The 10,703-nt window shown below is 47.1% G+C and overlaps 1 protein-coding gene across 1 annotated transcript in view; it reads left to right on the plus strand.

The window, feature by feature from the left end:
* Positions 1 to 9,124, plus strand: part of EIF2A (eukaryotic translation initiation factor 2A, 65kDa) — a gene marked incomplete at its 5' end in the record, with an annotated part of 9,431 nt that extends 307 nt beyond the window's left edge. The window contains 12 exons of the mRNA XM_009079562.1: positions 64 to 138; positions 770 to 888; positions 1,528 to 1,627; positions 2,022 to 2,104; positions 3,063 to 3,136; positions 3,271 to 3,415; positions 4,309 to 4,425; positions 5,436 to 6,007; positions 7,305 to 7,418; positions 8,218 to 8,346; positions 8,911 to 8,976; positions 9,059 to 9,124. Of these exons, the coding sequence (XP_009077810.1) occupies positions 64 to 138; positions 770 to 888; positions 1,528 to 1,627; positions 2,022 to 2,104; positions 3,063 to 3,136; positions 3,271 to 3,415; positions 4,309 to 4,425; positions 5,436 to 6,007; positions 7,305 to 7,418; positions 8,218 to 8,346; positions 8,911 to 8,976; positions 9,059 to 9,124 (1,660 nt within the window). The remainder of the gene's footprint in view (positions 1 to 63; positions 139 to 769; positions 889 to 1,527; positions 1,628 to 2,021; positions 2,105 to 3,062; positions 3,137 to 3,270; positions 3,416 to 4,308; positions 4,426 to 5,435; positions 6,008 to 7,304; positions 7,419 to 8,217; positions 8,347 to 8,910; positions 8,977 to 9,058) is intronic.
* Positions 9,125 to 10,703: the final 1,579 nt, after the last annotated feature.

Genomic DNA, 10,703 nt, shown 5'->3' on the forward strand with positions numbered 1-10,703 from the left:
GCTCTGGTTAAAAGACCGTAACCTGGGCAGTACTGAACACTCATGTATTTCTCGTTTCTTTAGGGACTCTGGAAAGAATTGCAGAGCTGTTGCTTTCAGCAAGGATGGATCCCTGTTTGCCTGGTGCAATGGAGAAAAGTGGGTGGATTTCACGATTCTAACCTTTTGTTTGTAGGACATAAACTGGATCAGTTATGCCCCATTTGGTCTTGTCTATGAAGGTGATTGCTGTGGGTGCAAGTGTTTGCACACACACTGTGAATGCAGGGGGATTTTGCATTACTTGCAGCGGTGGCTTTGTTTCCTATCACATGAAATATTTGATGATGTTTTATTTGTAACACACCCATGCCTGTGCAGTCTGGGTGTGCTTTACTTATTTGGTTGTTTCTCTGTTCATAGCTCCCAGTGCCTGGCGTCTGGGGTTAATCCATTCGTAAAGTCTAAAGAAAATGAAAAGTCTGTGCACTTAGGTACCAACATCATCAGGTTCTTTTTTTTTACAGACCAGGTGCATTGTAGAGTTCAGTCTCTGGCTGCAGATAGAAATGTGTATTATGCTTTGACCAGTGCTCTCATTTGGTTTTTGTCATGGTTTTAAAATGGCAAAAACCTAGTCAAAGCAAGAGGGGGAAAAAAGCTCTTCTAATTTTGCTACACTGGCCAAATTTGGGACAGATCTAGAGGAGTCAAATGTATGACCAGTTCCCTTGGCTATTTCTTCACTGCTGTAAGCATGTTTTACTGAGATAGCCCCTTTTATTTGCAGAGTGAATGTTGTCAATGTCACCAGTGCTGCATTGCTGTGTTCCTTCGACCTCCCAAAGGCTGTTTGCCTTGAGTTCTCGCCAAAGAATAACATTCTGGCCACGTGGCAGGCCTATGCCAGTGAGTACTGCACCATCTGGGAAACCACTGGGGGGTGCAGGCTCTCCAGGACCTGACTGCTCTCTGCAGCACATACAGTGGCTAAATGAGCAGTGCAGAAAACCCTGTGGGTGATGAGGTGCACAGTGCAGCAGGGAGGGAGGGATGGCATTGCCTGAGATCATCTGGTGTGTGCCATCCTTACCAGCACTGCACCAGAGTGCACATGCTGACAGTCACTCTGCAAGTGCATGACATGTTATAAACACCTCTCCTGAAGAGAGAGTTGTGGCTGCAGTGGGTTTGATAAAGTCATGGCACTGCTGTGGGAGCAAAACAGGAGTGGAGAACATGCCTCCACTATTTGCCACAAGGTTAGGTTTGGGTTTGATTACAAAACAGGTGCTAAAAAGCTGTTCAGGTGCTGCTGGTCCCAGCCTGGCAGCAGGGAGCAGACACTCTGCACCTCCAAATGTGAGCTCCTTCTGCAGACAGGGCTGGGGTGAATGGGTGCAGCAGTCACCGGTTGTGGGTTTGGCCCCTCGGGGGTAGGATGCTGCCTGTAAGAGGTTCCTGCATGTTTGGGTGCTTACAGGACAGTAGGGTGGGATGTCATGGTGAAGCAGTTTAATCCCCAGAGACCACTCTGTTCTTTCGCAGCTGCCAAGGATGGCACAGCAGGAGTGCCCAACCTGCAGCTCCACGATCTGAGGACTGGAAAATGCTTGAAGTCCTTCATCCAGAAGAAACAGCAGAACTGGTAAATGTCCCTTCCATTCAGGTGCTAATTGTTTGCAAAGAAATGTGATTTCCAAAATGTGGTCCAGGTAAATGGAGCTTTTGGTTGGTGTTGGCTTGCAAACCAGTGCCTGCTGCTAGCTGAAAGGCAGTGTCTGTGCTTGTGAGTGCCTGGGTGTAGTTCATTGTGAGTTCTGGGTGTAGTGCATTCTGAATTCACTCTGTGCACCACAAAGAAGGGTGGGCAGAGAATAACTTCAGTCCATTTGTGTGTGTTTTGCTATGCTGATGTCATTTGTCCTTATGAAATGTGCCGTGTTTGAACTTGCTGGGCTTTAAAAATGGAGGGGGAAACAGTCCTGGAGTGCCAGAGCTGAGCATCCCTCAGTGTTTGTGTCTTTCCCCTTGACTTGCAGGTGTCCCTGCTGGTCAGATGACGAAAGCGTTTGTGCCAGGAATGTGAACAACGAAGTGCAATTCTTTGAGAACAACAACTTCAGTACGGGAGTATTTCCCTGTCTCATTCATGCTAGAAATTCTGGTGCTTCTGGGGGTGGTTTGTGTTCACAGGGCTTTCCTCAGTTCTTCTTTTGTTTGCTTTTTACTTTAAAAATTGCCTGCCTATGAGTTTGGAATTCAGAAGCATTATGCTTGCTTTTTACTTTAAAAATTGCCTGCATTCTATATGAGTTTGGAATTCAGAAGCATTATGCTCAATGAAGTGTGTTTTCACTAATTTATGTGGTATGAATTGCATCTAATTTTTAGTTAGAGACCTGATTCCATATTGCTTCTCATTTAATGAGATCAGGAAATTGTCAGTAGAGAACATGATCTGAGATTACGTCTTTGGGTTGTGTGTGCTTTGTCAATAAAATGTTAAAAATGGCTCATTAAAAAATTGTATCCATGGCAAAAATGAAGTAGTGGAGCCTGAAAACTAAGGAGGTTTATCACTGGTGGTAGAATATTTGGAGTCATCAGAGGGTGAAAAGGGAAAGGGGAGGATAAAAGCAGGAAGATGGAAGTTAGTTAGAACAAAATTGTAAAGGAATTAAAGAGAACTGAGGGGAGACCAGTGGTGTGTGGTTTGGTTTTGTGTTCTTTGTTTTGTTTGAAATATAGAGCTGATGCAAGAATTATGGCTGTGATAAGTGCAGTTTGCTGGGAATTATCCCCGCTGACACTAACTGAGCTGTGGGAAGCATGGAATGTCAGGCTCAGCAGGAGCTCTGCTGGCACTGCACATTCCATCAGTTGTTTGGGTAAGGGGCAGTGTTAGCCCAGTACAGGCCTCTGGGTGCTTCCTACTGGGAAGAGTCATCCCCCGAGGGTGTGAGGAGAGAGAAAAATCCTTCATCATTACCCTTACTGGTCTTTGATACCCACAATACAGCCCCATAGGAGGTAATGTGGTTTGTCATTAATGTCACCCTTTGTGACCTTTTCCCTGGCAGATACCATTGCAAACAAGCTGCACTTGCAGAAGGTCAGCGACTTTGTGTTGTCCCCGGGATCACAGCCAACCAAGGTACTCCTGCTCTGCTTTCCCACCCTTCCCTTGTTTTTTTTCAAGGAAAACAGCAGTGATTTTAGCACAGTATACTGGCAATAGCTCTCCCCAGCAAGGCTCTCACCTGCTCCCCACTGCTGTGGCTGTTGCAGGTGGCTGTGTATGTCCCAGGCAGCAAAGGTGCCCCGTCCTTCGTCAGACTCTACCAGTACCCCAACTTTGGGGGGCCATCGTCAGCACTGGCCAACAAGAGCTTCTTCAAGGCCGACAAGGTGACGATGCTGTGGAACAAAAAAGGTAGAACAGCTGTGTGTTGACATTTCGGTATTCTGCCTGTTTTGGATTGAATTACTTTGTTTACTGTGATTGATTTGCATATGCAGATGAAGCCTGAGCACAGCCATTAACTCCAGCACAGTGCTCAGCACTCTGCTGTCACTTCCAGGAGCTTGTATGTTGTAATTGAGAGTATTCTGTACATGTTGGTAAATTTAGCAGTTGAATGGCAATATTTTGCTATTATGTATACTATATGATAGGTATATAATTATATATTATGTATCTAAGTTTGCATTCTGTGTGGATAATGTATTTAGATTGTGAACATAAGAGCAGTGTATGGTCTGGTATAACCTCAGCCTGTAAAATTGTACATACACAGACATATCCCATCTGGACTAAGCTGACAGACCTCTGTGCTTTGCTCTTTGTTAGCAATGTTTGTTCAGAATCATCTTGTACGAACTGTTTTGCCTAAACCCACATCGTTGGGAATACAGGGAAGGAGTTGCACACACTAGAATCCACATATGGGCACAGAGCTTTGGCTGACAGATGTGCATAGAACATCTGCTGATGAAACGTTTTATTCAAGGGCTGATCAGGATCTTTGGTTTCTGCCTTAGGTTAATGATTTTAATATTCATAGATTAATATATTTCAGTATATTGGTTTATGTCTGCAAAGTATGTTCCTTTGCTTGTGATCCAACAGTGAATGCATAGACTGTGATTACACTTTGCATGTGAGAAAGGAAGGTGTTTGGTCCATGTGGATTAACACTTGGGAGCAGTTCAATTCAGGAAAGAATGATACTAATGCTGTTACCTAAGCAATCAGTTAGAGTTCCTAAGGAAGCTGATTTCCCTGTGTGGTGTGGTTTGTGCTGAGCTGCCTGTGTGTTCCTGCAGCCACAGCAGTGCTGGTGGTGGCGAGCACCGAGGTGGACAAGACGGGAGCGTCGTACTACGGCGAACAGACACTGCACTACATCGCGGCCAACGGGGAGAGCGCGGTCGTGCAGCTGCGTGAGTGCTCAGGGCTCTGCAGGGTCTTCAGGGCTTGGGTGGACCTAGGGAGCATCCAGTCCCAACCCCCTGCCCTAGCAGGGACACCTCCCACCAGGACAGGGTACTCAAAGCTTTCTCCAGCTGCTGTCACCAAGTGCCATTCTCTGTCACACCTGTCTGAGCTGCACTGAGTTGATGTCACTGAACAGGTTTGGAAGGGGAATATATAGTGTGATTATCAGCCTCGTTCCTAAGGATAATGAGACTTCAGAGTGACAACAGAAATGAACCATTTAACTCAGTTTAAGATTTTGGGTCAGCTCTCGATTTCAGGATTCGGTAATGCATGTGGCATTTACCAGAACTACAGGCAAAGACATCCAGATCACAGAGTCATAATGTCCTGTGGTTTGTATTTACTATTGTTTAGTTTTCATCACTAATTCATTGTTCTTCAGTACCTCCTCACGTTCCAACCCCCAGAATAGCTCCTAGCAATACCAGGTTTTGATCATTATGTGTAACACCATTTTTGTGTGCTCCTGTTAAAATCTGGCTTATAAGATACTGTGCGTGGTCCAAAGATAACTTAGGTCACTACTGCTAACGTCTGCAAATCTGGGCTATGCCATACTTCTTACCATAAAGAGGAACCATTATCCACCTGGTATAAAACTCCTGTTTTCGCAGGTTTCCAGTGGGAGAGTTTGAGAAGGTCCTGAGGTCATACTTGAGGACAAAAAGTAGAGGATTTTTTTTACATGAAAAGCTATGCTTACTGTTAAAGTGCTGATGCTGCCCCCACAGAGGTAATTCCGAGTGGCTGCAGTTGTTGTTGCGAACTGTAACTAAAGCTGTCAGAGGATAAAAGGTTGTTTCTCCTCTGTTGGTAGCAGAATTAGTTGTCACTGTCAATAAGTAGATCACAGTATTTTAGCAAAGCATGAAGAATGGCTCTGGGTTTTGTTTTGGCTTGCACTGGAAAAATGCAGCCTCCCAAAAGCTGCATGTTTTTGCTTCCGCTCCAGCAAAAGATGGCCCCATTTATGACGTTGCCTGGAGCCCCAACTCCGTGGAATTCTGTGCTGTGTATGGTTTCATGCCTGCCAAAGCCACCGTTTTCAACCTGAAGTGTGACCCCGTGTTTGACTTTGGCACTGGCCCTCGCAACGCTGCCTACTACAGCCCCCACGGACACATCCTGGTGCTGGCAGGATTTGGGAACCTGCAGGGACAGATGGAGGTGTGGGACGTTAAAAACTACAGGCTCATCTCCAAGCCTGTGGCCTCGTATTCCACCTACTTCGCCTGGTGTCCGGACGGAGAGCACATCGTGACGGCCACATGTGCCCCGCGGCTCCGTGTCAGCAACGGCTACAAGATCTGGCACTACACGGGCTCAGTGCTGCATACCCACAAGGTCCCTGACAACCAGGAGATGTGGCAGGTGTCCTGGCAGCCCTTCTTGGACGGCGTGTTCCCAGAGAGAGCTGTGAAGTACCAGCCTGTTCCCAGTGAGCTGCCCAGCGCCGAGCCGAAGCCTGCTCAGGCCTACAGACCTCCTGCCCTCAGGAACAAGCCTGTGACTAGCTCCAAGCTCGTGAGTAGCAGTGTCCTGTGCGAGCTGAGCTTTTGTGTCTCGTGGCCTCATCAGTGTGCAGCTTGGCCTCACCTACGTGTGTGGTTTTAAGAAGGAACATGGGAAGAGTAACCAGGCTGACAGCAGCACTGTGGGGATTTGAAGGGGTTTGGATAACCCTCTTTGGGTGTTTGATTAACCCTCTTTGTGGGTTTGGAGGGGTTCGGATAACCTTCTTTGGCACTTTGGTTTGCAAGAATCTGTGCTAGAAAAGTCCCATTTCTTTGGCCCAAATAATGTCCATTTGCAAAGCATTTTCAGGCTTTATTGATGCTCTCTGCAACATGCACTGGAACACTAAACTGCAGGTGTGGTTTGGGTGAAGTTGGGCACTCTGGTTAGGACAGGAACCTTTGATGAGGGTGACCTGACTCACCAGTCTGCACCCAGCCAGCCTGGGGCTTGACTGGCCTCCCTCAGCCACTTTTCTGGAGGGGGTTTTAAGGTAAGTTTACTTGCTAGAAGGAGGTTGGATCATCAGCAAGTCACCTGCAGCTTGGACACATTTGAGTACAGTGACCTACTTGTCTAATGAGTTTCTTCTCTGCAAGTTTTCAAAGTAGCCTGAGTAGCAGGTAATTCCATTTAACAACTACATCCATGGTATTGGAGTCCTGGAGAGCTTTGGCTTGGTGCTTTGGAGGAGACTTGGGCTGTGCACAGCCTGTTAGCCATGCTAGGGGTGCAAACCATCCATGAGCAGAGGGAGCAGGGGAAAGATGCAATAATTCTGTTTACTTATATGGGAAAAAAATCTTGTCATACGCATTAAAAAAATACAGTGCCACAGATAAGAGTTACCTGAAAAACCTTGAACAACTCTCCCTTCTCAGTCCCCACTGTCCCCCAAGAATTGCCCATCTGCCCTCCTAGTCTTCCTCTCTTGTCACCAGGAGTTTGAGTTGAAGTTGTCAGCAACAGCAAAATGCCAAGCTCCAAGTTATTTTGTGCAGGGTTATTCCTCTTGGATTTTGTTTCCCCCTGAAATAGAAAACATAATGATTTTGTTAATCAGAAATCCTGTGTTTAGGACACACAAGGTGGTTCCATCCAAACTCAAATGGATGAGTATGAAACCCTTCTCACACTCTTTGGCTATTCCATTCAGTGCATACTTGTTTTTCCCCCTTCCTTTCTTTGTTTTTCCTTCCTCTTCCTTTCTGGTTCATATTTGCATGTGATGTTGTCTTGGTAGGTGTTGGGTTTTCCATGCCTACACCTAATGCAGGTGTCGAACTTCATTTTGCATGTGCTGCAGCATGAGGATGAGCCCCCCCAGAATATGAAGCCCCACCCAGGAGGTGATAAGCCAATGTCCAAAACAGCTCTCAAGAATCAAAGGAAACACGAAGCAAAGAAAGCTGCTAAACAGGTACTGCAGAAGCTATTCTGTCAATGCTGATGTTAATTAGTTGATTAGCTTTCCCCAAGGGCACTGGTCAGTCTCAGAGCAGTGACCTGTGCATTGGGAGCTTTCCATGTGTCTCACACATGCTGCAGTGTGGGGAGCACAGCAGAGTTCAGCCAGATCAAAGCAGGTACAAACTACTTAAAAGCAGCAGCTTTAGTGAGTCACTGTGAATGTTAGCTGAAACCAGTGTGAAGACAAAGTATTTCTGACTTTTCACCTTCTGCAGAGCTTGCTTTGGTGTTAGGTGGGAGGTGGGAATGGGCTGGGTGCCGGGGTCAGGGCACACCAGGGACAGCCTGTCTGTCCCCTCTTGGCTTGCTGTTCTTTGGCTAGGTAGATAAAAGTCAGCTGCCGATTTCTACAAAGCTCTGAAGCAATAACCTCTTTAAATAAGATTGTTTAAATTTCTTGCACTGGTTTTGAGCCCTTTCTTTTGCCTCAGAGACAATGACCCAGTCTGCTTTATAGAACATTTGTGTATGTGTGTGTCATGTCACCCTTACTGTGGCATGTTTCCTGTTTCCCTCTGCTGTGCATGGTTGGTGTCTTGAAGAAGTAGGAATTAAACAGGAAACAGCATGTGAGCTGTTCTAGATAAGCTTTTGTTTGTGGAAAGCACATCAATAATGGAACCCACCAGCAAACTGGTGAAAGAAAAAATATTAGATGGATCCCTCGATAAAGTGATGAAAGACATTTGGCACTCTCTGTGCAGTCAGAGGTATTTTCTAGACCGTGTGTTTGTTCTCTGTGTGTGCAGGAGGCCAAGGCCGATGGGACCCAGGGCACGGTGCCAGCCCTGGCCCCGCCGAACACCCCGCCAAACGCCGCGCCTGCCACCACCACGGGGCACCCTGAGCTCGACAAGAAGATAAAGAACCTGAGAAAGGTGAGGGATGATTCTTCTAACGGATTTCTCCACAGGCTGCACTGTGAGACCTAGTGTGAGCATGAGGTGAGCTGTGCTCAGGAGGATGCATTGACATCTGTGGTAATCTGAATTTGTAACCCACTGCCTTTGCAAGTTCTTGGATTAAATAATTTCAGCATGGAAATTGTTCAATTCAGGCTACATAATTTTTCCCGTTTCTCTTGGCCACCTCCTGCTTTTCATGATCACTGTTTGGATTAACACTCCAGGCTTTCTGAGGAGAGTGTGTGGTGAAGAGGGATAGTGATGGGTCATTCCTGGGTTTGGATCTGGTCCCCCAGTGGGACAGTGCATGGTGTTTCCTTCAGGGATGAGGAACTCTTCTGTCCTTTGTTCTTGAAAGAAATGTCTGTTATTGGTGGTAATTCTGGATTGAGCATCTGAAGGTGCTTGAAGGGAATGTGCCCTCCAGAGAGCCCTGCCTCTACATGCAAGTGCAGCAGCTTCTAAGACTTTTCTGTCCTTGGTTCTCCAATATTTTTGTGTTAGTGGCTTTTTGCTTAGGTTGATTTTCTTTTACAGAAACTAAAGGCAATCGAGCAGCTGAAGGAACAGGCAGCTGCTGGCAAACAGCTCGAGAAGAACCAGGTATGGATAAGATTTGTGCAATTTATTTGAGGTTCACTTGATAATCAGTTCCATCTGTGACACCTTTTTTTTGTCATTCTAGGTGGAGAAGATCCAGAAAGAAGCTGCTCTCCTTAAGGAACTGGAAGAGCTAGAACTGGGTGTTTAAAGCTCCAAACACAAAGTTCACTCAAAATGTAGTTTGTTATTAACTCGAACACAGTAAAATCTTTCAGCAAATGACCAAGGGTGCGAAAGTACAGGTTTGCTGCAATTTGCCTTTATTTTTCCAAAAGATTCATGCACAAGTGAAACTAAAGGAGTAAAATACACCCATGACCCACTTCTGCTGCTGTTCCAGCCAGAAACAGCTCCTTGAGAGCACACTGCCTAAAGCAGGCTCTTTCCACTGGGAGGACTCAGAGCGCCACCGCTCGATAGCTTTATTGTATTTAAAGAGAGGAGGTCTTTCTGCAATAACAGGATGTAGATACGAGTAAAGAGCATTTAATAAGAAAGAAAGGTGTTTGTGTGGTGTGTTTAGACTGTGTCAGGGCAGTGCCAGGCACACCTACAGGTTGGGAGGGGGCCTAAAGCAGGCTCTTTCCACTGGGAGGACTCAGAGCGCCACCGCTCGATAGCTTTATTGTATTTAAAGAGAGGAGGTCTTTCTGCAATAACAGGATGTAGATACGAGTAAAGAGCATTTAATAAGAAAGAAAGGTGTTTGTGTGGTGTGTTTAGACTGTGTCAGGGCAGTGCCAGGCACACCTACAGGTTGGGAGGGGAAGGAAGTGAGACCAGCACAGCAATCCTGTGACCCAGCTGGAGTGCTGCATGCAGTTCTGGTGCCCTCAACATAAGGAAGACGTGTTGGAGCAAGTCCAGAGGAAGCAATGAAGCTGATCAGAGGACTGGAGCATCTCCCCTACAAGGACAGGCTGAGAGAGGTGGGGCTGTTCAGCCTGGAGAAGGTTGTGTGGAGACCTCAGAGCAACCTGCCAGGAGCTGAATGGGCTCAGGGAAGCTGCAGAGGGACTCTTGGGTAGGAGCTGCAGTGACAGGACAAGGAGCAATGGGGATAAATTGAAAGAGGGAAATTTAGATATCAGGCAGAAGTTTTTCCTGTGAGGGTGGTGAGACACTGGCACAGGTTGCCCAGGGAGGCTGTGGCTGCCCCAACCCGGGCAGTTTTCACAGTCGGGTTGGATGAAGCCTTGAGCAACCTGTTCTGGTGAGAGGTGTCCCTGCCCAGGGCAGGGGTTGGGGCTGGATGATCTCTAAGCTCCATTCCAGCCCCTTAACACCAATGCAGCATTAAGAACAGGCATTACTATTTAATAAGAAAGGGATTTGCTGTGTTTACACTCAGGTGCTTGTTTCACCAGAAAGGGGACTCAGTGCTCCTCAGGCACTTCCTTCCATTGGCCCTGATGTACTTCCTGCCTTTGCCCCTCAGAGCTACCTGAAGCACTTTGTGCCATTGCCCCTCGGGGCACCTCAGGCACTTCCCTCCTTTGCTTCTGAGGTACCTGAGCTGCTTGCTGCCATTGCCCCTCAGAGGTGCCTCGGGCACTTCTGCCATTGACCCTCACAGGCGCCTCGGGCACTTCTGCCATTGCCCCTCAGAGATGCTTCAGGCGCTTCCCACCATTGCCTCTCAGAGGCGTCTCAGGCACTTCTGCCAGTGCCCCTCAGGCGCTTCCCACCATTGCCCCTCACAGGCGCCTCAGGCACTTCTGCCATTG

Source organism: Acanthisitta chloris, unplaced genomic scaffold, assembly GCF_000695815.1.
Source record: "Acanthisitta chloris isolate BGI_N310 unplaced genomic scaffold, ASM69581v1 scaffold44147, whole genome shotgun sequence".
Classification (NCBI taxonomy): Eukaryota; Metazoa; Chordata; class Aves; order Passeriformes; family Acanthisittidae; genus Acanthisitta; species Acanthisitta chloris.